At 40.1% G+C, this 27,359-nt stretch overlaps 2 protein-coding genes across 2 annotated transcripts in view; both read right to left on the bottom strand.

Moving 5' to 3' along the window:
* Positions 1 to 832: 832 nt before the first annotated feature.
* On the bottom strand, positions 833 to 7,175 carry scamp2l (secretory carrier membrane protein 2, like). Its single transcript, XM_062433226.1, has 10 exons — positions 7,119 to 7,175; positions 6,254 to 6,331; positions 6,035 to 6,124; positions 5,035 to 5,164; positions 4,795 to 4,923; positions 4,275 to 4,434; positions 3,794 to 3,895; positions 3,111 to 3,228; positions 1,765 to 1,939; positions 833 to 924 (listed from the first exon to the last, which is right to left on the bottom strand). The coding sequence occupies exons 1-9, from the start codon at positions 7,173 to 7,175 to the stop codon at positions 1,784 to 1,786; spliced, it is 1,020 nt and encodes a 339-aa protein (XP_062289210.1). The 3' UTR covers positions 833 to 924; positions 1,765 to 1,783.
* A 2,005-nt stretch (positions 7,176 to 9,180) lies between these two features.
* myo9aa (myosin IXAa) overlaps positions 9,181 to 27,359 on the bottom strand; it is an 83,242-nt gene continuing 65,063 nt past the window's right edge. The window contains exons 19-43 of the mRNA XM_062425154.1: positions 26,764 to 26,844; positions 26,437 to 26,547; positions 23,653 to 23,775; positions 22,468 to 22,617; positions 21,559 to 21,869; positions 20,350 to 21,070; positions 19,283 to 20,310; positions 19,063 to 19,162; positions 18,612 to 18,827; positions 17,567 to 17,664; positions 17,260 to 17,390; positions 16,836 to 17,059; positions 16,422 to 16,538; positions 16,011 to 16,199; positions 15,690 to 15,740; positions 15,352 to 15,463; positions 14,091 to 14,152; positions 13,612 to 13,804; positions 13,333 to 13,461; positions 13,089 to 13,194; positions 12,868 to 12,999; positions 12,544 to 12,667; positions 11,177 to 11,385; positions 10,931 to 11,073; positions 9,181 to 10,790 (exon numbers count right to left, since the gene is read on the bottom strand). Coding sequence (XP_062281138.1) covers positions 10,297 to 10,790; positions 10,931 to 11,073; positions 11,177 to 11,385; positions 12,544 to 12,667; positions 12,868 to 12,999; positions 13,089 to 13,194; positions 13,333 to 13,461; positions 13,612 to 13,804; positions 14,091 to 14,152; positions 15,352 to 15,463; positions 15,690 to 15,740; positions 16,011 to 16,199; positions 16,422 to 16,538; positions 16,836 to 17,059; positions 17,260 to 17,390; positions 17,567 to 17,664; positions 18,612 to 18,827; positions 19,063 to 19,162; positions 19,283 to 20,310; positions 20,350 to 21,070; positions 21,559 to 21,869; positions 22,468 to 22,617; positions 23,653 to 23,775; positions 26,437 to 26,547; positions 26,764 to 26,844 — 5,355 coding nt within the window. The 3' untranslated portion in view covers positions 9,181 to 10,296. The remainder of the gene's footprint in view (positions 10,791 to 10,930; positions 11,074 to 11,176; positions 11,386 to 12,543; positions 12,668 to 12,867; positions 13,000 to 13,088; positions 13,195 to 13,332; positions 13,462 to 13,611; positions 13,805 to 14,090; positions 14,153 to 15,351; positions 15,464 to 15,689; positions 15,741 to 16,010; positions 16,200 to 16,421; positions 16,539 to 16,835; positions 17,060 to 17,259; positions 17,391 to 17,566; positions 17,665 to 18,611; positions 18,828 to 19,062; positions 19,163 to 19,282; positions 20,311 to 20,349; positions 21,071 to 21,558; positions 21,870 to 22,467; positions 22,618 to 23,652; positions 23,776 to 26,436; positions 26,548 to 26,763; positions 26,845 to 27,359) is intronic.

The raw sequence follows: 27,359 nt of genomic DNA, 5'->3' as shown, positions 1-27,359 counted from the left end.
AAAACCGATTTCCAACATTGCCCCTATTGTAAATATATTTTAAATAGATCACCAATATATACATACAACACACCATAATGCACATACTTAAGGGGAAACTTCATAAAACAAATCCTTATGGAAAGACAAACAAAATAAGACAAAACATTAATAACTAAACAGCCTTGTGCAAAAAATCCCCACACAAACATTGGTAGGTTACATCTGCTTAAGGCACCGAGGTTACAATTAAACAGTGATTCAGAGTTAAAGTAACAGGATTTTAGACTTTTACAGTGTATATATACAGTATATATTCACAAGTAAAAACATGAAAAGGCTAATATCTAACAATAACTAGGTGCTGCTACAAAATAAAAACTATCTGCGACTATTCAGTAACACCTGACTTTTGTCTGCAATACAATTCCCATTGATGCAAAGTCAAACAAATGGATAATCAACAGATAAACAGTGTTCTTTCTGCTCATTAATGCACTCTTTCCTGGCAAATACGCTTAAATTATTTATGTCAGTAACATCACATAAGTAAACCTGCACCCTATCTTTCATTTTCACCACAGTAAAGCTCCATACTACTCCAGAAAACAGTACGGTAAGCTTTACAACACAAATTCAACACAATTCAAATGCAACGCCCCAGTTACACCCTGTCTTCATTTGACCATCTGAAGAGCTTTTGCCTCACTTAAATTAGAAAGCTGATTAAAACAGTAAAAAGAAAACCCTTTATCCCTTCATTAATCATCAGCTTATCCTATACAGTAATATACACATGGAAAACCTAAAATTTAGCGAGCAACAGTCAAACAGTACTCTATTCATCAGTAGTGTAACATGTTGTGTTACAGTACAACCTTCATTTCTCACTTCCGTACAATCATCAAGCTGCATCTCATTTTACAGGGTGACTAGTCTGATTGCCTGAGAAGACAAAACAATGAAACAATCAGAAAATTAGTAGCATCAAGAGGTTTGTTAAAAAGTTAAAGACTGGTTACCCTGTAAAGCTTTCTATGCTGCTGTAGTGACACAAATACGTAGACATACATTATAGGGATCCATCACTCACTGACAGAAAAACATTCTCACGTCAAGTATGTTTTTTATATATCCTGAACTCTATGCACAGTGCTTATCTTTGAGACCCCAGACTGTTATCTCTACACTAACAGGGAGATGGATAGAAAAGTCCTAATACTTTAAGTGACAGGATTCAAATAAATGTACCTTTACTAGGCCATACCCCCTTTTTTTTAGCAGTGCACCTCAGATGCTTTCACATTTATGTCCTTAGTTTTTCTAATATTAAATGAATTCCAGGGGTTATTTTAGAAATAAGTGTTGCACATTTTTTTCTTTTATCATACCCTCTTTGCTTCAGTTTCCCATCATCTTTTGATAGTCTGATCTTTAAACATGCTGTATATTGATGAGGGTAATGGGGAGTGCAAATACAGCTGAGACATGTTCAAGTTGTTACATGTTTTGCTTTATAAGATTAGATATTATATATAATATATTTGAGCTTCTTTGCCACAATCTCCTTAAAAGTGTATATGTGAAGAGAATGGAGACACCTCAACTAGGCTGATCTGTTGAACATATGCCACAAACATGTGGACACAAGATGCTGCTTGGTTATAAGTTACTTGTTTTTAGGCGCTTTTCAATAAATAATCACATCCCCATCCACCCTAAAACTGAAAAGAGATTTTGGACTAGTCTGGTACTCTGGTCAGAGAAAAGACTAGTCTGAGTCACCAAGGATGAAGGAGAGGGCCTAATTTGCCTGGTTCCTGCCAAAGGCTCCCTGAGCAGCAGAGGTGGCAGCGCTGGTTGCAGCAGTTTGGACCGTTCGGTTGGTCAGGACTCCGTGGGAAAACTCCTGCTGGGCTTTAGTGAAGCTGGCACCCGTCCTTCTGTACTTTGAGTGGACCTTTGTGAATGGGGAAGAGGAACACAGGTTAGATCAGTGACAGGTTTATAAATCGAAAGAAATGTCAAGTCACAACAGTAAGCGCAAAATGTGTCAGCTCTCACTTGAAATTGGCACATTAGAGGAATTTTTAAGTGCGGAAAGCCACAGCAAATTGTCGAAATTGTGCTAAATGGCTTCTGAATAGGCAAGTCATGGCTGTTGCATATTTGGTCACATTATGTGTTTGTTAATGCCACAGCTTTCAATCAAATTGTGTTGAAAGTTATGCCATGGGTAAAGAAAAAATTGCTATTAATGCAAGACAGCTATTTTTTAAAGCACTTTTGCTGTTTTGCTTTCTCTGCCAGATCTGGATCCACATGCAGACCAAAAAAGTCACATTTTCTATTATTTAAAGAAACCTTAGTGGAGACATATGCTTTCTGCAGTTTTTTGGTGGGTATGGACAGGCAATAGGGCTACAAGTTCTTCAGATTCCACAGACAGCACAGACTCGCTGGTTGAATGAAATAAAGGCTTCACACACTGCCCATAATGACCTCACGATTGCCCAAAAATCACAGAAAGCATATAGTGTAATTGCTTCTTTTGTGTCTACATTTCCTTTTCTCATTCACTACCCTTGTGGTGTGCTATGTTGTGGTTGACTTGTCAAAATAAATAGTTCGGAGGCTCAGCTTGCTGAGATTTGTTGGAAGTTGGAACCTTTATAAACCATCAACAGTTTCTTAATTCACATATTACCTTTGCTGTCTAAGTTGCCCTTTCATTACAGCTGATGTTCAGCTGAAGTTTTTTACACTACTATTTTTAGTTTCTCTGATTATGTTTCTCTCTGCTCTGCTCACACATCCTAACTGAGTAGGAAACAAAATGAGCAAAATGAAGCCACAGTGAGAAAACCCATATGTATACAAAGTATGTATGACGTGCCATGTTTGACTTTCTATTTTAGGCAAGTGCAATTAATTACAAGGCACTGTCATCTTGTGTAGACTGCAATTCACAAATGGGCGCGTTATGTAACCTGCCCAGAAACACATAGCATATTAATCTCTACTGGTTAATATTTAAATGGTAGCCAGGTTATCTGCAAAGTACACATATGCATCATAGCCCAGTGTTCTCTTTTGCGAAGAGAAGTTGTAAATCTCTTATGTTAACATACCATTTTCAGTAGGAAGATGGCCAGGACAGAGTTTACAGTGAAAAAACCGGCCACAACCATCATAACCACGGCAACAGCCAAGTTTGAGCCGATCACGCTGATGGACACAATCCATCCACTGTAAACAAAAGAGTCACACAAACACAAATGACCATGTGTCATATTACATTTTCTCTTCAGTGAGTGAGTCCTGTACAGTATACAATAGCATTCAGTTGTCATTAAAGAAAAATACTGTAAATTATTGAATCAAAAAGAAATATACCAACATCATATCTTGCCCCAGTGACCAATGGAAAAGCATGAAGCTTGAAAAACTGAATGATGGAAAACTGAAAATTCTAATATATTACATGAAATAGAAAGGAAACCCAAAAGGAAAAGTTCCACACACTTACAAAGCAGCACCCCTGACAAGTTAGGGCAGCAGGAATCTGTCAAAGAGACGCAAGAGAGGAGATACAGGCAGGAATACACACACAAAGACACACAGGTGTGAATGAAGAAACACATGGACCCGTGCACACCCACATACCTACTACCCAAAGCTGAATGTTTCATTCTTACTAATGAATCTAGATACCAATGTAAGCGATGAAATATTGTCTCATGCATTAACCCCACACGCTCAGGCTTTCATTCAACATGCAGATGATGATTCAGTTAAAAAGATTCCCACTGACCTGTTTCCCCAACTGGGGATCCCCACAGTCTGGATGACGTACACGGCCACTTGGAAGAAAAAGACGAAAAAGAAGAAAAAGAAGCTGAAGGAGCTGTCAGACCTAGGGAGGAAAATAGACAAAGGACATGTTATTATTGTTATCTAGTATTTATGAGGTCTATTCGATTACATAAGTCAAAACATTTGACAATTTAATGCATAATGCAGTGAAAGTTCCTTCCAGACCAAAGAAACAAAACAACAGTCTTTAAAATCTGAACATTATTTTGCTCATGTTAGTCCAAATGTCCACAGTATTATTTGATTTAAGTGAAGGTGTAAATACTATTTCAGATGCTTCTCTTCTCCGACAGGGATGCAAGTCTAGGGACAACACTTATTAAAGTATTGACTTAAAAATGCTTAACTATTTTGAAGCAATTTACTGCAAATCTTAGAAAATGTAATAGCACAAGGCTAATTAAAACAGTGTACTGTACCTGAAGGCCTTGTAAACAGGCCTGTACCAGCAGATAAAGGACACAGGGGTGAAGAGGATGAACCAGAGGATGGACAGACCAAAGTCTACACCGCGCGCAGGATCTACAGTGAAGTACGCCAGGCAGGCCAACACGTTGAGGAACAGAGTGGCACTGTGGACTGGAGACATAGAGACAACCGATGAGCTGGACTAACACTGGTGGAGTGTGGTTAAAGACGTTATCCTCCAGAAAAACACAATGCTCTTTGTTTTGAAAAAGAAACAGTTGTATTTTTCTCTATCTTCTCTCTGTCTCGTTTTGGAGGCATTACTGGAACTGAGTGATGCTTCGATCAAATAATTAATTACCTAATAATTTGATCCAGAGTTTTAAAAAGGAGATCACCTCATTTACATACAAAACCATCAAATATCAACTACATTATCCGAAAGATAAATGATTGTCTTATTCACAAACAACCCAATTTGTTGTGTAAGAAGGTCAGTATTGAGGAAATGCTGCATGCAGCAGTACTTACACATCCAGAGGTAGTACATTCTCTTGCAGATCCTGCGGTATTCCTCTGGGATATCCTGCTCAAAGTCCTGATAGAAGCACGGCTTCACGGGGAAGAACTTGGGAAGAGGTGGCCAGTTGTTCTCTTTGGCTGACAGACAAAGATTTTTCATTAAACTTTTTAAATTGTGTATCAGTTATTTTGTTCAAATAAATAACATGAATCTACATGCAGTCACTTGTACAAATTGTAGCTACTTACTGCCCAGATTCGATGCCGAGGCTGCAGACTGGTTCCGAAGCTCTTGCTCCTTCCTCTCCAGCTCGGCTGCTTTCTTCTCCAGCTCCTCCTGCTGTTTGATCAGGTTAGCCTGACCAGCAGTTGCAGCTGCCTGGTGGGTGATAGAAGAGCTGCACTTTAAACACTGTTAAATACTGTCAATGGATCCCCATGACCCTCTGCAACATTTGTCCTCCCTGGAGATGAGAAAATCCATGAGCTACACACAAGGGTGCATCCGGCACACACCTGATTCAGCTGTGCTAGATTTGACCTCCACCTTCAAAGATCAACTTTTACTGAGATTTTCTAATTCTGACATACTGACGAGTTACCCTCAGTTCCAACTTGATTAGATGTTAAATATTGACTGAAGTAGGGCTGCAACTAATGTTTATTTTAATTGTCAGTTTATCTTCTGAGTAGTTAATAGACTCTTTAGCCTATAATGTCAGAAAGTGGTGTACATTGAAGAAATACATTTAAAAAAACAAAACAATTTATCAATAATGAAAAGTATTAAGAATTGATGTCAATTGATTTATCAATTAATCATGAAATTGTGTCAGCTCTAACCTGAAGCTAACTGTAAGTAAAAACACTATTGTCATCATTGATTGTTTTCATCATTCCTGCTGTTCATACTTGGCCATTAAAATCCTTGCTAAATCCACTTGATAAGACTAACTCAGACTGCTGAAGCCTCATATAAGCTTCAAATAAACTTTTAAATCAATTTTTGCACAAAATGACTGTGTGGGTGGACACACTGTGGATTTTGGTTCCATCACTTACATTTAAAGCACATTTGAAGGGAATCTTTTAATAGCCAGTATGAACAGGAGGAATGATTAAAGTGTGATCAGTGTTCATATGGACACCTGACTGTTGTTAAGTCACAATGTTAATCTATCCTTTTAAGTCTAACTTCATATCTGGTTATCTGTGTGTGTGACTGTGTGTGTGTGTTAGTGTAACTCACTCGTGCACTCTGCTCCGAAGACGTCTGGAGTATGGCGGGTTGAGATGAGGCAGCAGCAGAGATGGGGATGGTCGTGTCAGAGTTGTTTCCCTGTGAAAGAAATTGAAAAGGTATCCAGCTTTTTAAAAAATCTTCAATGACCTTTCACCGATGGAACATCTATACATTACATTAATAAACATGTAAAAATGTGACGAAACCAAAAGAAGAATACTGCACCATTTCTGTTGCAGAGAATGGGTTGAACTCCCCCATGCTTTCAGTGGCTCCGCTGGTGACTTGTGTGACTGAGGCATCCTGATAAAAAGAGATGTTGATATTTACATGTATTGCTGATAGGCTGCAACCACTTGGAAGTCTTTATTTAGAGGTGGGTGTGGAGTACGCAGTGGCCCAGAGAGTCCCAACCAGTCCAGGAAGAAAACTTAAATGCTGTATTGCCTCACACTACATTAACTATTAATAGATCCTAGGCCCGGGAGCACTTTTTTTGACTTGGTTAAACTACAATTTCTTGGGTTGGAACAAACACAACTGATCTGTCATTGTGTAAATATGTCAACAACACCAACAAAAAGACCTACATGCATGTCACCAAACACTATTAGATCTGAAAATACTCGGATGGGATCACCAAAAAATAAACAAAACTAAAACAACCTCTTGTAAAGCTGAAGATTACAAATAACTATTTCCCCTTAAGGATCATGGTTTACAAAAATCAATCTTCTGGTTTCTTTCAATGGCGCGCTGAGGAGGAGTCACAGTTGGTGGCGGAGTATCAGCAGGCACCTGTTCATGGGTCTGCTTACCTGCGCAGGTGAGTTAAAAGCTCCCATACACCTTCAACACCTTCTTTTTATGATTATCTTTTAAGACATGGCCTATACTTGCACTACAATGACTTATACTTTATAATGGTTTCAATTCTAAGTCAGGAAATGCTGAGGCCAAACCCAGCAACCAACCAAACAGGTTTTGGTTGCAGCATATTCTCTTACAGCCTTTAAGACGACAAAGCTTGTAAAAAAAAAAATACTCGCTTCACACACAGAAAAAAACAAAACAAACACGACAGTCCCACCTGGAAGGGGTTTACGTCCACTGGATCAACGAAGGGGTTGCTATCATATCCCGACATCGTAGAGGAAAATGTTGTCCTGGAATAAACAAATCGACAGCTCCGGTCTCCTCTCTGCACTGCTGCTGCTGCTGATCCTGACGGTGCCTCAGCCTCTGCGCATGCGTCAGTCGATAGGTGAACAGCGTCACTAGAGATTGTCGCGAGTCAAAATCTAATCATTTAGTCAAAACTTCAAATAAGATTTGTATTGAAGGAAAAAAAACATTATTTCTGGTTTTGTATTTCAAAGTAACAATATTAACATTGTTAACCTTTTTATTTTGTTAGGAAAATGTCATATCCACAAGGCCAAATATCAAAAACAATCCCATCATTTAAGTTATTTTTAATTGAAATAAAACATTATTTTGAGTCTCCTATAACCTATAACTAATAAGAAAAGTATATCTGTCATTGAATTCTATTAAAGTGTTTTGTTATTGAAGATGTTTGTCACTCATAGCCTACCATTTTTTATTAACTATTTTATTCTTTATTTATATTATTTTATATTGAAATCGTTTTATTTTTCTATTTACACTTACTTCTTTAATATTTTAGTTTTGTGAACTAGAATGTCTGATTGTTTGTATATTCTATTTTTGTTCTGTTGTGAATTATATCCAAGAAAAAATAAAGAATTTTGGAAAAAACAAGTAAATAAATAAATCAATGAGTTAATCAATGTTAATTGGTTTCAAATGTCCGGTTCTCGTGACTGTCTGAAGTCAAAATCAAAATACAACCCATTCTACTGGTAAATGTGGAAATATTTGCTCCTTTTACTTGTCACTTTATTGTAAACTCAGGATTTTAGTCCATGTCAACCACGCCGTAGTTCTTTTCCTAGGATGCCGAAGTCATGACCCTCCCTACTCTACATCTGATTGATCTGATCAATCAGAAACAGAATAGGCCGGGTTATAACTTCGCCGTCCTAGGGGGAAAAAAGGAGCGCTCTGGGAAAGTATGTGACTGGATTTCAAAATGTGTCTTGGGAACTCAACTATGCTGCTCAAAGTGCAAATTACTGTAAAATAAAGTAGATTATATGCATTTGAGCCATAAAGGATTGAGAGAACAATTTATTCTCTTCCTCAACATTGTAGTGGGCCACATTTCCCTCTCTATTTGATTTGCATAATCAATTATTGATCATGGATAACTGGCCTCTAATAATGTCAATTTTTTTCAGGTAATACTTTTCAAATACAACACTGCATTTACTGTACATTTACAAAATTCACAAAACTAGTAAAAACTAGAAACACTGCCTACAGCTCTGCCAACCAGTCAAGTTGCAGTTTGCATCCATGTTGTCCCAGACTCATTTTGACTTTAAATGAATTTAATATAACGCATTAAGTATATTTTCTGGCTAAATGGAAGTTATCATTCTACTGACATGTATGATTCCAATCATTATTTCCAGTGAGAAACATGCCGTCTTCACTTAGAGACTATTTGGATATAAAATATAAAATAATTTTATCCTATTACACGTGTGAAACTTTGTTAAAATTAGCGTATGAATTCTTGAGTTATGGCAAAAAACTAGTTTTTTTGTGTGGTCACAGTGACGTTAACCTTTGACCACCAAATTCTAATCAGTCCATACTTGAGTCCAAGTGGAAACATCTGTGCCAAATTTGAAGAAATTCCCTCAAGGCATTCCTGAGATATTGCGTTCACGAGAATGGGACGGCCATGACTGTGGGTGGCACAGAGGCATAAAAATCTCTGCACAAACTCAATATGCGAGAGGTTTGTTGGAGAAAAGTGCAACTTGAAACAATAAAAAAAAACTCCTGCAGACTGGCTCACCTACTGCTGGAGTGTTTCATTAGGTGTTGTGAACTAATAAATAGTCCAGCAGTGTATGCAGTTTTTTCTTATTGTTTCAAAATTCACAAACTAGAAAGTGTCAACTACTTTGACATAAATAACCAACAACATGGAAGAACATACTCAAATAACAAATGTAAACATGTATCAATAATAAAGACAGAAGACATGATGGTTTTATGGTCTTGTTGGTTGCTATTGAGCAAACACTTCAAAGACAGGAGGTGGAGAAGGATTTGGGAGTGGGGGGGCAACATAGATTTTAAGAATAGAATGGCATTTTTGTTCACTATACTGTACATATGAACTGTACTGTACATTACAAGTGTTGTATGGCTGTTAAGCAGTGAATGCAGGGATTTTATACACATCCGACATTCTTTACAGAGCTGGGATCCCCTTGGCTGGAATACACACCAGCTAACTTGGTCCCTTTGATGGCGGTATTTCCCTTGGAGAGGGAAAAAGCAGCACAAAACTTAAAAACACATGGAGTGGTTTTTCTCTTTCTCACACATACGTACGGTCACTCATGAGCGCTTGGCACATGTACACACACATAAATCATCCACTGCCCAAATCCGTACATCTCTGTCCAAGATACTCAAAAAAAAAAAAAGAAAAAAGAAAAAGATAAATATTTGACTTCAACTACCCAGCAGAGGCTGGTGTTCCGGCTTTGTACAGTATTTATACCTGTATATTATATGCTATAAAGAATTTCTGTGACATTAAAATTTATTAAATAAATGTAAGGGAAAAATACATTTGTAATAACAGAGCAACCACTGTTTACACTGATTGTTATGAACTGTAAACTCATTAAGCAGCTAATAATTGTGAGCTATAAGTTCACTGCAACATCAGCGACTCCTGACGTTGTCTGGTTTTCTTCTTATTTACTGTGGTACACTGCTTCAGCTTTCCAGCTCCTTAACATTCCCTGATGCTGAGTGGTCATTCGCGTATTCCAACATTCCCTTTACTCTGTCCTCTTGCTCACTGCGTCTCCCCTTGGCGCTGAGAAAAGAGCTGCCAAGGCACTGTGAGAGCTCGGGTGACAGTTTAGTCCACAGAAGAGGAGCCCTTCCACTCATTCATGTCCCTCTGCCAAAACATCTTCCCCCTCTGGAGGTGGAAACACTGTACACGGCACTTGGGGACAATTCTCTGCAGATTTCAACAAAGAAAGGCTAAGCAAGAGTGCTTTGAGGAGTGGCCATCGCGTCACCTCCCATTCAGAACATGCCTGCCAGGGAGTTGAATAGGGAGTGCTTTGGTGTCCCAGTATCCTTCATACCATGAATTCATTACTGCCGTACAATACCAGCTGTTGCGGTATGTCTGGTGGGTCCCTGCTGTGTCCACTGCTGTCTCTGGTGTGCCTCAGGGTTGAATGCTTGGCCCCTTTAAGTTTCTGTTTGCCTTTCTCTGGATTGAAGGTGCCTCGGCTGGTAAACTGGGGCCTTTCGTCATAAGCGCCTTCTGGCTCTGCTGTCGGGCTACTGTCTATGCTTTCACAGCGAGGGGCGTGAGAGGCATTCACGGCCTGAGTCTGGGCCGGTCCTGAGCCTAAGGAGGGAGATTTGGAGTGGAAACGAAAGCGCCGGGTGGTGGCAGAGGAGGAGGAGGACGAAGCGTTAAAGTGTGATGAGGAGGAGTAAGAGGAAACAGTGGAGCAGGAGTCCACAGAGTCCAGGGAGTCAGGCTGCCGTCTGAGAGTGCGGTGTCGGGGGCTCTTCCCGTCAGATCTCCGAGGCCAGGGGGAAGTCAATACTGGACCTCTTTCTGAATGGGTAAGCAAAGACATAATTTAAAGTTTAATACCTTTTTTCCCTTTCTTTTTTTTAGTTTTTTTGACTAGAAATATAACTATACATAGGGTCCACATGGAAAACTAGATGAGCACGTTATGTTTGTCTACTTACCACAGAAGTCAGATATGGTTCCCTCAGAGTCCACATTGAGGTTTTCAGAGCTGTCAGCTGTACCGATAGAGGCCTCCGACTCCAGAGTCTCATCATCTGATGCTCGTGGCTCCAGAGTCAGCATCTCGAATGTCAACTCCTCTCTGCACAAGCAAACATTAACCAGATCAGTGATAATACAAACAACTCTGTAAAGACATTTTTGTAAATTCAGTGCACTTTTATAAGTGTAGTGACTATGTTTACTTCTCTTTCTGCAGGCTTTCAATTTGCTCTGTCAACACTCTCTCTTCCTGCTGCATGGCTGCTTGCTGATGCTCTGAGATTTCAGAAAACGAGTCTGCTCCCTCTTCACCCTCACTCTCTTCTATCACAGCATCCGTCACAGGGGGTAGCCGGGGACTGACTGGAGGCGAGGGCGTGTGGTAGCTCAGCCGCTGTACGTGGCCCTTCCCCTGTGCAAACATATCAATGGCAGATGTTGTCTAATCACTAATGTGAAAAACATGTTTGTGGTGCATAAAAAGTAGCACTAAATGAAAACAGTGATGGTGCTGTATACATTTGAACACTTTGAGCAAGCAGCTGAACCACATAAAATGACCAGCCAAGCTTAAAAACACTACACTAAATGACTCATCAGCACAACTGTACACAAACTTTACCTTTTTGGCTGCATATGGCTGCATATGACGAAAGTGAGAAGTGAAAAGAAAAGTATTCAGTAATGCCAAGTGCTGAGTTTTAATACTACTGTATCAAGGTCTGTCAATTCTAGTAACTAATAAACTAGTAACACAATCATAGCTGGTAGATATTTGCCTGGGAAAATATACAGTGAGATTTCCACAAGAGTTAATGACAAAGGTATTTAAGATTTCTGTCCACAATTTATCAAGAGCAAGAAATAACAAAAATTAAAATTGCATCATTCAATTTCCAATTATATTATAATTAAAATTAGTTCAAGAGATCTAAGCATTTCGGTGAGTATTTTTTAAAAAGCTGAATATTTCTAAAGCTTTAAAAGACAAATTTATGGATGTATGATCCATACTCTACACAGCATAATGTAACTAACTAGAATTGCAGTTGCAACTGTATGATTGAATAATATAACTAACTTTTATCCACAAGACACGGCTACAGGATAGAGCCTGACAAGGTAGAGACATGGATGGAGAGAAAACAAAAAATAGAAGCAAAAATGAAGTGGTGTAATGACTCATGCTTTGGGGATGAGAAAAGGAAGACATTAATATTTGAAGAGACAAAGACTGTGCAGTGATCGGTGCAACAACATCACCACTGGATGATGGTTTATGTAATCCATGGTGTGTGTATACATACCATAGTGCGCACTATGCTCATAAATCTAACCGCTATTAGTACGGGTTTCTGGGTAAAGGAAAGGACAGGTTAGGGAGGAGTATCTGGAGAGGAGAAGAACAGCTTACAGAGGAGTGGCACAGTACTGAAGGAGGTTTTGGGATAGCCAAGTCAAGCCAAGTGTTAGCAGTGAATCACTGTAAATATGTGATTTCATAACAAATGCTTAGGTGTGAATAATCTGGTTTGATAACAGTGTGGTTAGTCATGTTATTTGATTTTACCATTGACCGTCGGATGAGGGTCAGTCTGCATTTGGCCTTATTCTCAGCAAACTCCAGGGTATTGATGTCCTTTAGTCGTACTTTGTACTTATTCATCTGTTCACAAATGATAAGTTCTACACACCTGTGGAGAAGCAGCAAGAGACAAAAACACTTCAGAAGGACTGGAAATATTTGATGATAACACAATGCAAAAAAAGAAAGTTAATATAAAGTTACCCCCCAAAAAAACCCTTATCTATACAGTATTTGCACACTTTATGTCTTGTATTGGACAAAGGCACAGAATTTCTTTGATTGAGATTACAGTGAGTGTTTTCTTACGCTGTTGTTTTGCTGATGTCCTGGACGCTCTGCAGTGGATCGATAGTGTCAGGACAGCGCAGGATACAGGGGGCAAACACTATAGCCAAGGCATTAGCTGACATACGGTTTGTGTCCTCTTGCAAGGCAATCCTGAAAGCATGATTTCAGTATTAGTATAGTTTACTGTACCAGAGAGGATTTAAAGTTCATACATTTCACGGGAGTAGATTTTTCATTACCTGACAAGATGAAATATGAGCCGCTCCAGGGTGTTTAGGTGAGTTCTGCTTAACTGGTCAATAACTGAATACACACTTCTGATCATTTCCTTTTTATCCTGCAAACCTGGAGAAGCATTCCCACAAGATGAATCAGCATTTATTGTTATAAGTATCACAAATATATATAATCTACTATTCACAATGTGTTATTGTGGACATAATCTCCAGTGTGAGGCTAATTTTTAACACGATGAGCTCTTACCCATGGCACGTATAAACTCCTCATACAGCTCAAATGTCATCAGAGGATTAGGCAGGTCTCTTAGCCACTGCTTGAAAACACTGGCAATGACATGGATGTTGTAGTCATCCAGATTCATGCTGTCCACATCTGTATGGACACCAGGAGAGTAAAGAAAGACCAAAACAACACTTAGTATTCACTTTGAATTCTTTCCCACCCGTGTTTCTCAGCTGTAATACCCAGCTGGCAATTCTCCCCTATTAACTATGGTTTAAAGCAACTTTTTCACAAGATTACCTGTGTCAAGTCCCTGCTTGAGCTCTTTGATTTTATTGGTGGAGCCAGATTTCCGGTAGATTCCCTCAGTGTAGAGGCCATGCATCTCAATGTAGTTGATAAGCTTCTCCACAAACAGGGGCACCGTCCTCTCGTCGTTTGTCAGACGAGAAACTTCCACTCCGAATTGTCTGGAGGACAGCTCTGGGTCGAACTGTTCACAGACACAAACGTAATAAACTCATCAACTCTTGGACGTGTTGGGCATTTACACACACATGCATGTACACAGAAAGAGACACCAGTATTTTAAAAGGCATTAAAATGTTGCTATGCTCCAAACAAATATATTCTTAGCTCACTAAGTTTTGTCTTTTGAGGAGTGTTACAGCCAGCATATTAGGTGGCAGAAATAACACTAGCTACTGTATATAAACCCACAGTAACACAATGAATGTCATGGGACTTTATTGTGCGTGTGCACAATATGGCCGACTCACCTTCTTACTGCATTTAGTGGTCATCTTCTGGCAACATTTTCTGTGGCAGGCGTACCGGCACACTGGATAAACACAGCCAGAGAAATCAAACAGGTCATTCCCATTATCCACAGAAAGGCAGTGCCTCCTCATTATTCAGCAAAAGATCAGACAAAGGAAAAATGTTATCGCTTCAGACACAAAAGTAGCATTGGCTGGCAAGAAGAAAACATCCTGTGCGAAGAAAGGACAAACTGTGTGGAGAAATCTCTGGACAGACGGAGCCGCAGACCCCATGAGTCCAGTTGAAAACAATCTGATTAGAGCTGAGGAGGGAAAGAGGGCGGGGCGTGCTCTCAGAGGCCAGACTGAACACAGCTCAGCCGCAGACACAGAGAGAGTGTGTGTGTGTGTGTGTGTGTGTGTGTGTGTGTGTGTGTGTGTGTGTGTGTGTGTGCATATGTACTAGTTCATGAAAATGGCTTTGTCAAGAAGAGAGGTGTTTGTGTGTGGTCAAAAAGATTTGGCCCTAAATGCAATACATTATACAACCAATGTCTGAGGTTAAATGAACATAATCATACAACTAATATTCTGGTGTTTGTTACATCCCACCACTGCTGTTGGTGTGTGTGTGTTTGTGTGTATTAATTATTTGGATCTTCTAACTAAAAATGACTTATTTGGAAATTATACAACAAAAAAATGAGTAAATTTGAGCTTTATTTTTAATATGTTCATGTTATGTCAATACATTATATCAAAGTAATTAATTAATTTTAAAACTAATGCGCTAATGCAGAAGCAAACACCTTTTAATATATTTTATATATTTTAGGGTGTAACTGCCAAATATTTTCATGACTATTTTCCCAGTTAATTTATTAATTGTCTAAAAACTGTTGAAACATACTAAACAAGGCTTCCAGCTCCTATGTAACATTGGCAAATTGCCAAAAGATAAATCATTTAAAATGATATAAAACACAGAAAAACAGCAACCCCCCACATTTTAGAAACTGGAACCAGCAAATATTGAGATTTTGTTCTTGATATGTGACTATAACAACAACTTGATAGCTAAAATTGATGACCGTTCCTGTTTATCTTTTTTAGCATTAATATATTTTAATAAGAGAAAATAGCACCTCCAAGGCCTCCATGGCCTTTGAAACAGTAGTCAAAAAAGCTCAAAACTTTCTCAATTTTCTCAGATTTATATATTTCAGTGATGTTCAAGGTCTGCTGCAACCCTGCTGTGATATTTTGCATGCACACTTACATTTGCACACACAGGCACGGTCCATCATCCAGATGAGCGATGAGCAGTATTCACAGTACGTGGGTATGCTGTACTGGGTGGACTTGAAGATGTGGCCATTATGCTCCTCCACCTGCAGAGAGCAGTAGAGCACAGGTTCATTTGAAGTTCACTTGCATTTTTCCATTCACATTTATATTTTATTGCCAATTCGAGTAGAGTCACTGGGGTATTTATATTTTATGATACTAAAAACTAAATTGAGGTGGAGAGGATAGGCTGTTAAAGCAAAGTGTTGTCTGTCTTCTGTCATGATCATGTAGTCTACTTAGTAATGATGGGTATAAAGTGAGACTCACAATGTCGGCGTCTTTTTTCCTTCGTTTTTTACGTTCAGGTTTAGGTGCTGGCTGTAGTGAAAAAGACAAAACAGAACACAATCATTAAAATCTCTGACACCAACAAGGTCAGATGCAAATCAAAGTACATGACACTTAAACGTTTGTAAAACTGAATTTTCTTTTTACACAAAAAAATGCTTATACATCCTTTATGAATGCAAGTTACCAAAAAACTACTAATTCAAAAGAAGAATTAAAAAATCTTTCAACAGTTTATACATCATCCAAAATCTGATCAGTGTGTCTTCCTGAGCATTCAGGAGGCAGCTGTGGCATTACCTTGGTGAGTGTGCCATCCATAGGTTTGTACTCAGTCATGAACTCATCCAGGAAGACTTTAAAGGTGTTGACCCAAACTTTGACAGGAGACTCACTCCAGTCCCTCTGCTCCTGTCTCATGGTCTTCTCCAGGATGTGCTCAAACAGAGCGTAGAGGTCTTTGTAGCGGATGCTTTTACCATCATCCATCTGGGGAAGGAGACATTAGATCACAGAAAGAGCAAATAATTTATTTGATCTACTTTGGAAATAATGAAAGAAGAGAAGTAGAGAAGATCTACTTTTGGCTGTTATGTAAAAACTGTAGAGTAGAAACTGATTTTTAATTTTGTGCTTCTAATTAATTAGTTTGATGAAGGTTGTCACAAGCAAATCTTAAAGTATCATGTAAACACTTTTACAATCACTTACCGCCAGCGCTGTGGAGTAGGAGTTAAAAATGTTGAGGCGAAATTCCTTCAGAGCCTTTTTAAATACGACGTCCACCATGGTGTCCTTCTTACTGTCCTCTGTGTCCAAGTCATTGATCTAAATAATGAGACCACAATCGACTTAGCAAGAGCATGTTCTACCTGCAGCTCCAAAAGTTTAGACAAAGCATTGAAACATAATCCCTGCAGTTTATTACTAAAAGCTCAGTGGTTCTGTTGAAATTTGCACTGAATCCTTTAAGTCAAAGTAAATCCCTTTTTGCGTCATGTGTGGAAATTTCAATCTGTTAATGAAACTACAAGCGAAACTTCAAGCCTGTCACTCAACTGTGAGCTTAACGTTTTAAGCCACATCATGTATTGAGATAATCACAGAGAGCATATGAGATTGTACCTTCTTCATAAGGAAGTCGTTCATGCTCCTGTAGTCGTTGGTGCAGGTGAGGATCTGCAGTGCGTCGTTCTGCCACTGAGCGGATTCAAGAGCCACGCTGCTGATCTTAACACTGCGCCTCCGCTTCACCTTGGGAGAAGGCTCCTTGTTCTCTTTCAAGTCTCTGAACCCTCGATCCAACGTCAGATCAGGACTGCAGGGAGGCGACATGTTTTCCTGACCTGCTGTGTGTGTGGCAGAGAAAACCAGTCAGTGACACTCCAGCTGGATTGTAAGTAGTTTAAAATGTGTCAAATGAACTTCAAGTACAAAATACAAAAAATATTAAAAAGTGACAGCATTTTAACATCAATATCTTCCATTGTGTAAACTTGAATCATATGAAAGTCCTTGAAATGGATGTATTTGCTTTTGGATAACACACCCTCTCCCAGTAATGGTCCAGTGTCTCCATAGTCTCCATCTAAGGAATCACCACCACAAATCAGCTTTTCTCTGGATGTCTTCTTGTCACCATACTTGGTCTTGCCCCAGAAGCGCATCTTTCCACGAACCCTGTTCAGTATTAAAACAAAATAGATGAAAATTGTGTGATTTATGAAGAGAAAAGTGATCACAATGTCCTAAGATACAATTTAAAAGAGACACATTTCTAATAAGATAAAAAAAAACATCTCTATATATTAAGGGGACAAATGTAGATCCTAGCAAATCTGAGGAGAGGAACAAACCTTCCATCCTGCGAGCTCTTGCGCAGTGTGTCCACTTTTCCTAAATCTCCTGACGACATAGCTTTGTGTATCTTCTTTTCCTCTTGAGAGATTGTAGGCTGAAACAACATCAGGTCATATTAAAGATATGGCATAGCTGAAAAAAAAGCCTAACAAGCATTTCCATGTGATAACATGACCAGCCAGTAGATGGCAGCATCACATCACTGTAGCAAAACAATATGTTGCAAAGTATACCGCTACATGATACATTTAACATACTTAGAGGAAGTTAGAGATTTGGTAAATGTGTAAATGCTGACAGTAATCATGATATAACAAAACGATTGCTCAAAAAATAACATTTTTAAAATAAGAATATATTATTAAGATCTAATTGTTCATAACATATCAAGCTTACAACATATGGCACATTTTTATTTTCAGGAAAACTGCTAAGGAGTAGAAGGAGTTTGTTAAAGTGATAAAGAAAGTGAAGGGAGGTTGTCCGTTTGCAAGAATCCCCAAGGTTTGATTCATGACTACAGCTACGGCTAAAAGAGGAAAAACAACCAGAGTGACATGCAAATATTGTTAGTTAATAAGAGAGAAAAACTTCAAGGTGAAAACTGAAGAAAAAACTGTTGTAGCTGTGAGAGTCAGAGAAGAGAAAAGCCAAACAATGTTAGAAATGTTATGTTTTAATGGAAAACACATTTCAGAAAGTGCTCTGCATCCGTCATGATGAGTAAAGTCTAGTTAATATTCACTGTTGATTATGATCTCTGGGGGTAAGATTTATGGTTATTAATTTTAGATTCATGTCTTTAAAAATTTGGACGGAGACTGTTATATTACCCAACATCATTTTAGCAGGCATTTCAAAGTGTGTCCTCCACTGAAAATTACTCATCACCATTTTCAGAAAACAGAAGTGCATTGAAGCTCAGTTTGAGTCAGAGGTGTGATGCAGATCTACGCTCTCTCTGCTGAGGGGGTTAGACAAGAGAAGCCACGCTTTAAGAACGTAGAGAGGGCTAGTATTGGCTGCGATGGTGCCTGTTACCATGTCTGAGTCACTGAAACAGGACTGTCCTAAGCCTGCCTCCTCGGAGCTCTGTTTGGAGAGGGGCAGAGTGTAATGTCGGGGGCTGACGGGGCTGTCGCCGTCATAGTCATCCTCGTCTGAATCGCCCCCAACTGAAAGGATGGGGGCGCGGGTGAGGAAGTCGGAGCGGGTCCGTGCCATTCTGGCTTTCTTTTTTTGGCCCGCTCTGCCAACCTGGAGTTTACCAGAAGTGATAACAGTTTAAATGTAAAGACCGCAGTTGCTTTCGAAAACCCTGCAGTACATTTTTGTTCTTGTAGGTCAGCTACGCAATTTTTAGTGTTACGATTGAAAGATATCCTGCCAGGATTCATTCATTAATTCACAACACAAAAAGGCACTCCTTAAAACTTGCAAACACATGCCATATCCATCTGTTTATTTTCTTTAAAGAGGAAAGGTTGCTTACATCCCGCGCTTTTGCTCCTTTAGAAGGCTTGGAAACTGGTGCGGGTCCTTCTCTGGGAATCACTACGGGCGTCTCTTTAGCCACAGCATCACCGTCAAACCTAAAGTGCAAATAGTGAAGAAGAAAACATGATTTTAAAAAAGGATAAATGGCTATCCTATTAAAGGTACACTTATTTGAATAAAGGGAATTAAAAGCAGCACGCTAATTCTATACTCACTTTGTAAATGTCACATTGTCTTTTGGAGAGAAGAAGATGTTGCCTGGCTTATCCGTCTTGCTAACCGTGGTGCCCTGATTACTTTGAGCCTTCTTGGTGGCTGCTCTCACTCTTGTCGCTCCTCCATCTTTGGACTCAAGGGTGAGTTTGGGTGCCCAGCCCTCAGCGACAGGCCTTCTGTCTTTACGTCTTTCTCTGGGAACAGAAGCAGGCGGAGGAGGCAGCTGGGGATGAGGGGCATTGGCCTGGATGTCGACGCCTGCAGGAGAGTGTGCTGATGGGGCAGCGGACTCTGACCAGGTTCTGCTATAAGGAGCTTGCCCTGCTGTCCTCTCAATCAGCAGAGAGCTGGGTCTCAGTGGCTTGCTCGAGGTGGCAGTTGCACCAACATCTTGTCCACCCTGTCGGTTCTGTTGTATCCTCTGCAGAGCTTCTCCTCTTTGTTTCTCAAACATGTCTCTCTCATACTGAGCAAAGAAAAGGCGCTGGCGCTCCAGCTCATCTTTCTGTTGTCTTATTTGCTCCATCATCTCCCTCTCATTCTGCTGTTGTTGATTACGCTGCCTCTCCTCCTTCTCCTCGTTCAGTCGCACCAGTTTCTCTATGACAAGCTGGTCAGCCTGAGCGCCAGCAGTGGAAACAGGGACAGGACCATGAGGCGCAGGTGCTGGGCCTGGTGTCTGTGCCGATGGCGTCAACTCCCCTGTCTGGGCTGCCGAATCTCGAACCTCTACAGGGGGACGGACCATACCGCTCAGCTCTTCACTTAGCGGGGTTTCTTTCTGCATACTTATGACCACTACCACTGGACGACGTGATGACTCTCGCCTTTCTTTGAGAGACTTGATAACAGTGGTGGTGGATGTGGTGGTTGTAGAGACGGCTGTCTCTGTGTTTTGTTGAGGCTCTTCAGCAGGACGATGGGAGATGACCATGGTGGTCTCACTAGCAGGGACGTAAAAGGTAGGGAGGTAGTTCTCGATTTTGGGCGGATGTGTTACAGAGGGGGCAGCCAGATCAATTTTTGGCTGGTCCTGGATGCCAGGGTGGGCGATAGCATCAGAAACCCACGTCCTGTTCAGTTCATCTGGCTTTGGGCTTGATGGGATGACCTCCACACTTGACTCTGGTGCTGGAGATACTGAGTCAACAGGGGAACAGGGATCCTCACTGTCGGTCACCTCTTCTATAGCCTTGGGAGCCTCGTCATCCATACTGAGAAGCTCAAAGCTGTCTTTGGAGCTCTGACTGTCAGGCGTGCCCTGGGGTGAACGCAGAGGTGGCGTGGTGGGGGGCACCAGCTCAAGAGACCAGCGCCTCTCCTCTGAGGGGGACGAGGCTCCACCGCTGGTTGCCCGGACCTTGAGGAGCTCCAGGCTGAACTTGGCCTGCTCCAGCTCTCTCATCCGCCTGCTCTCTCTCTTGGCCCGAGTGGTTTTCTGGCCGGGCTCATCTACAGTTCTGATCTTCTCTCGCACCACCACTGCGGATGTCGGGAATGAGGCAGGTTTTTCAGAGTAAGCTTTAGGTGAGCCCTCTTTTGTACTTGCATGTTCTCTTCCTTCACCTTCTTCCTGAACTGCTCCATCAAGGCCGCTGAGGATTTGGAGAGTCCTTTCCCGTTCCTCATAGGAACGGTCCTCCCACCTGCTGAGGTCCAAACCTATGATTCTCTCAGGCGGCTCCTCCTCTTCTGGCGAGAGACTCACCTGGCCATTCTGTAGCTGAAGCAGCTTCTCCTGTTGCTCCTTCTTCTCCCTCAGCTTCTGTTCTCTCAGTTTTCTGAAGCTGTCGATAAGAAAGACATGGTAGTAATTTTAGCTGATGTCAAACTACTTCCTAGAGTAAATTTTAAACAGCTTTGAGCTTTGTTTTTTCATATCAAACTATAACCGCCTCAAGTGTTTTCACTTACATTACAGTCTGATATAAAATTCTTGCTCTCAGCAGCTCAGCTGATTGTAGAGCTGCTTTGTGTTGGATCGCTTGCGTAATGGTATGGTCTTACCAAGACTGTTCTGTTAGCACACTGAACAATGACCAAACAGACTGCAGGAGCACTGTGCAAAGATTAATCTGGTTTTTCAGCAGCTTGAAAAAACATGCAGTCATTTAACTCCAGAATCTGTTTTGAGATTATTGAGCTTTTATAGAAATGCAAAAATGTTTGCTTTTTTTGTTAAATTGACCATATCTGCCATACTTTTTTAGTAACAGAAAAAAGACTGGTGCTACTGCTAAGGATAATGTAATAGGTGTTTTACAGTATGGTTTACCTCTGCCTGGCAAGGTAGCCTCTGCTTAATGCCTGTAGTTGTACCACAGCGGCATACAGACGTAAGTAGGCTTCTCTGGCTTGATGACAGCGCCAGGCCGCCTGAATAACCAAAGCTGCCACGCAGCGGCGATACAGCCACAACCTCCATGCCCTCTGTAGCACCAGAGCAGCCGCCCTGCACAGCCTGAACCTCTGACGTTCCCTGTAACCTCGCCAGTGTGTCTGTAGACACAGAGCTGCCCCCTCCTGGACATTAGGGTCATAGTCGTCATCTTCCTCTTCTGTGGGCTGGTACAGACGCCACCATCTCTGTGATGATAAAATGATGATGATGAATGATATATTATATTTATGATACACTGATAGTGATAGTGACAGCCTATGTTAAAGTTCACTGACTAAAATTAGTATAGTCTACTACAGTCATGATTTAAACAGTTGAAAGTTAGATCACCAGTTACTCAGTGTGGTCTGTTATAATGATAACAACTAGATCTGTGTAGCATGCAAGAAATTCATATTAATAAGTGAGAATTTTTTTTTTTTTTTACATTTTTGAGATACTGATAAGTATAACAATCTTTTAAATGTAGGCAAACTCACATATAAAATAAAATAATAAATAAATTAAATTAATGTTCAGTGCAATTGATTGAATTCACTTCAGTGAAACAAAAACTTTAGTTTTTAATTATAATTCACATTTACTTCCTTTGTAATGTAATAACAGGAAAAATATAATTTGATCATATTAGCACAATACAGTTCCTCTGAATGCTAATACATAGTAATACTGAATAACATAGATGACAACACACGGAAGCAAAGTGAAAAACAAAATACATAGGTAAAATATGGAAATGAAGCAGATAGGGATCAGATCAATGATAAGGGAAAAACACTGTACCTGGATGCAGATTGCTGCCTCTCTCATCCGGACAAACTGCTTCCTCTCAAGCCGGGCTCTGAATCGCTGCTGCAACATGACGATGAGCCTGAGAACTTCGCTGTGGAGTAAGGCCTGCAGCTGCTGACGCTCACCCTCGCGCAAAAATACCTGAGGGGAGGGACGGCAATGAAGTCAGCACAAGGATAACACACACACACCCTTAATGAAGAGCGGGGTAGTACACACACACACGCCTTTAAAAAGCCCAGCACACATTCCCTCACAAGTGTACACACAAATATCAGGAATCCCTGACACATGGCCACAAGAATGTCAGGTATGATCTTCTAATTATATAGACAGCATCCCAAAGGCATGGACCCTTCCATCATTCCCCTATTCATACAGTGGACATACACACTCGGAATATGGGGCACTGTCTTGATTACATCCTTTTGTTCAGAGAGAGGATGCTTTCAGATAATATGCGGTTACCCCCAACACTTATCTTTCCTTATATCCCTCTATTTATAGACTATGTAATCTAACAGGTTAGTAAAGTAACCAAGTCATTTTAAAACCACACATTATTTTGAGTTAATCAATTTTGGGGTCTGTAATGGTAATTTCCAGACTCCTAAAGTGGACAGTATGACCATGAAAGAGATCATTGAATAACACGCCTTTTCACCAATGCTCAATAAAGCTGATTCAGACTACCAACAATGGAACAACAAAAGAAAATCATTAAACCTTTATCATATGTTTGTATTGTATGTAATGTGACTTTATTTACCTTATTGAGTCCTAGTATTCCACTAAAGTAGCTATAAAAAACATTATTTCCCCATACAATACATATTTTCACCAAGCTTGTTCTAAAACTTACTGAACACTGTATAAAATATTGCAATTTTGTATCGCTTACTTGAAAATTCAATATATATAACATTTTCTTGTCATTCTGCATGCAAATATTGACACTGACTGAAATTTAAAATAACTTCTGTCCACCTAACATAGTCAATCTTGACACAGTTAATTTTTAATAATATAAAAAAAACATTTTACATTTGTTTGTAGAAGAGGTTAATTCAGACGGGGATAATGCACCCGTTTATTACAACAAATGTCACTCGATGTTTAATCTGTTTATCTTTTAAGAGTTAAGAGGAACGGGAGACGAGGAGGCAGAGTAAATACCATTGTCTTGCCAACTTGGTACCCATCTGGTGCCAGGTCTAGCTGGTCCAGACACTGCTGGATGCTCTCTCTGGTAGCGGTGGTGCTTTCTGGGAACAGCACGCAGAAGTGATGGACGAAATCCTGTCAAGAAGAACAAGACAGGGTGCTAATGAGAAGTATGTTCATTACCCTACAGTATCTGTTCTGGATTGTATGTTTGTGTCTTGTGACCCAGATTTCTGAACAACAATATGTACGTTTTACTTAATCGAATGCATTTATTTTTCTAAAATAGATGACAGAAAATAATTAATAGGTTGGGACTGTACTGTGCACACTGTGGCCCTGACTTTTAAATGTGTCTCTTGACTAGAAACAGACACTGAATCAGCCATCTGTAGCATCTCTTGAACAGAAACCAAGCTTGAAAAAAAAAAAAAAGCTGTCAAGGCACATGTGGTTTCAGGTAAAAGTCCATGCTTTCCATATTTGCAGGGGTTCAAACATCATGGCATAAATATGCTGAACTCCAACTCTTCAAACTGAGGCCCATTGTCTGAATTCAATACACTCTGCACCCTGGGCTGTAGGGGGTGGATAGGGAAACAGATGCTGTGTTTATACAATTACAAGCATGGGGAGTGTTTCAGAGACCTCAGGACAATGGAGAAGCTCTGTTCTGAGTAGTCGGGACACAGCAGAGTCCTCGAAAGTGATACCATGCCAAAGATATTTCTCATTAGTGCTGACCGCAGCACTAAATATGTTTGGAGGAATTTCTGGTAAATGAGCAATATTCTGTTGCTAAAATTATCTGAGTGAGCTCATCAAGCACACATCAAGCAAATTATGTACTCAGGTCTGCTTACCCAAATAACAGAATATGAAATATTTTGTTCTGTAGTAGTTTTCAGTTGTTATGGAAACAATTTTCTTCTCAAGTCCAGGGTCTTTGGATTATCCTGAGTAACTGGGACACTGTTTCTAGATAGAGTTATGGTTAAATGACTACTCTGATATTGAAATGACTCATTTTCAGTGCGTGGGGAGTAATAAATTAAATTCCTTTAACCTTTACTGTATTTGGGTAGTGCCAATAACGCCAGCGGAGAACTCAAAACCTCAGAAAATAAATCGAAAAGGATCAGATTGGTTAGATATCACAGTAGTTTTGTGATATGGTGAAAAGATCTTGTAATAAACTAACTCAGTGACTTAATGGATGCCTAAAATCTTGGCATGACATGACAAGTCTGGCACAAATTAACATTCAAGACCACAAAATGGAAATAAATGTAAGAAAAACTGGACTGGGAAGGAGCCACTCCCAAATGTTTTTTGTCCAACGACTCACTTCCAATCAGCGTAAAACATGATCTGCTTTATTAGTCATACAGTGCTTCTTGCAGGGTTGACATCATTCGAATGAGAGCCAGTGCGGTTAAGTGCTGCCACCTCACGTCCCCCCATAATTCCCTCTTGACACAACACACGATGAATCCTGGCTCAAGTAACATCAGCAACATGTTTCTTGAAGAAGAATTCATTGCAGGCACCTAGACTCACAGAAACCTGAGTGTCATTCGAGTTTTGGGACGTGAACAGCGGGATTGATAGTGCATCAGTGTTCTGGCCTGCACACAGCTGCACAGAGGGAACATGTTCATATGATCTGCTTCTGCACCTCCTTTCACAATTTGGCTTATCGACTGTTTGCTTCCTGGATAACTGAAAAATGATACTTGGCAATTCTAGACCCAGATTAAAAATAGTGGATGAAGTGGGATTGTTGTAACTGTGTAACTCCAGAGCAGCTTTGTCAGATTTGAAAAAATTCAATCAGTTTTCATGCCATCAAGACCATTTTGTCTTGGGCTTGGAGACAATAAGTTTTATTAGAGAGCCTGGGTTACAAACTGTGGTCTAATAAAAAGCTGCTATTAGTTGAATTATGAAAGGTTTTTGGAGATTTGCCCTTACTTGAGAATGGAAGTTAGATATGGATATTTCTCCGACAAGTCTTCCTACCTTTATAAAACCTATCATACAAAATTGCCGGAGCGCCCTTTACAATTAATCCCCTGCTCCTCCTGTCCACATAACGACGTGTCCTTGGAAAGATACTTAAACCCATAATTGCTCATGATACTGAGGCTAACACCTTGCAAGAAAGCTTGCAGCCATCGGAGCGTGAGTGTGAGCCGAAACATCTTAAAGTGCTGTAGATGAAAGCGATGAATAAATGCAGCCATTGCAATTTAATTTGTATTCTGATAATGTATTATACTGTATGGACTAGGCAAGGTATTGTTAGTAGAAATATTGCAATTAAAAAAATATTCCATTACAAGTTCTGCTCCCAAACTTACATAAGTAATAAGTATGTAAGTGTACTGTAATCAGCAAAAGAAACAAGAATTCATGGTAAAAGTACTCACAATGCATGAAAATTAACCAGTATTTGAATGTTGCAGTTGTTCAAGATGATAATTCTAAGTATTTTAGATACTGTTTGTTAGTTCATATCTTAAACTCCCTCATGTTTTATATACAGATCAAATATCTTCTAATCTGCAAATGCAACTAGTCACCGTAGCATAAAATGGAAGTATTCCAGTAAAGTGCAAGTATCTTGGGTGCAGTACTAGTAGTAAATGTAGTTAGTTACATTACTACTGAGTGGTGAACACATTTATCCAATTCCTTGTTTGTTTCTTCTTTTCAGTTTGTTAAATATAAAACGGGACAGTTGGGACTTGCCTCAGACCTTTAAAAAAATGATTTTCAGTCTGAAAATGTTACCTTGAAGCTGTACTTGATGTTGTAGCCTGATTGCCGGATGCGCACAGTCTCCAGCATACCAGTGTAACGCAGCTGCCTCAGCACCAAGTTATCGTTAAACCGTAAGGGCAGCTGAGAGAGAGAAAGTTGCAGATAAACAGAGAAGTGAGAAGAGGAGAAAATAACAATAAAAGGGAAAAGCAACAGGCGGCAGGGGTTGAAGAGAGGAGGAGAGGGAAATGATAAACAGATTTAGAAAAGTTCAAACTTCAAGGGAAATGAAAAATGCTTTGAAAAACTAAACCAAAACAGTCAAAGTGGCCGCAGTCTCAAGTGAGCACACTGTACCTTCTCAGCATTGGAACGGATGCACTTGACAAAATAAGGCTCAGACTGACCCAGGGTCTCCATTAGCTTATTGAGAGAGGCCTGCAGAGTGAGACACAAAAACAAGACACAATAAGGCAAGATCGTTTTTTGTCGCTTCACTCTTGTTTAACAGACAACAGTCAAAAAAGTTGTTACCAGTGAATAACTATTCGACCCATCTGTAAGAAAAAGATGAAAGTTGCTGTCTGGAATCATTAATACTAACAATATGTCTACATAAGCATGTGGTTCTGTGGGGGAAGGGGGACCATGTGTGGAGTATTGGAGTATTTCCATGTGCAGTCACTATATGTGTGTGTATGTGTGTGTGTGTGTGTGTGTGTGTGTGTGTGTGTGTGTGTGTGTGTGTGTGTGTGTGTGTTTGTGTGTGTGTGTGTAAACATATGCACATGTGTGTCAGCATGTGTGTGTGATAATTCAGTGGCAGGAGGAATTCAGTCTCCTCCCCCTCCATGGGAGATTAAAGCAATCAGCGCAGCACAGGATGTGGGAAGTGAAGTCATCCACACACTGGGGCCAGGGCTGCCTGCCAGAGGGGCCTCAGCACTCTCACC

This window comes from Scomber scombrus, chromosome 1, assembly GCF_963691925.1.
Source record: "Scomber scombrus chromosome 1, fScoSco1.1, whole genome shotgun sequence".
In the NCBI taxonomy this organism is placed as follows: domain Eukaryota; kingdom Metazoa; phylum Chordata; class Actinopteri; order Scombriformes; family Scombridae; genus Scomber; species Scomber scombrus.
Note: the sequence above shows the minus strand (reverse complement) of the source record. Positions and strands in the feature narration are given on the sequence as shown.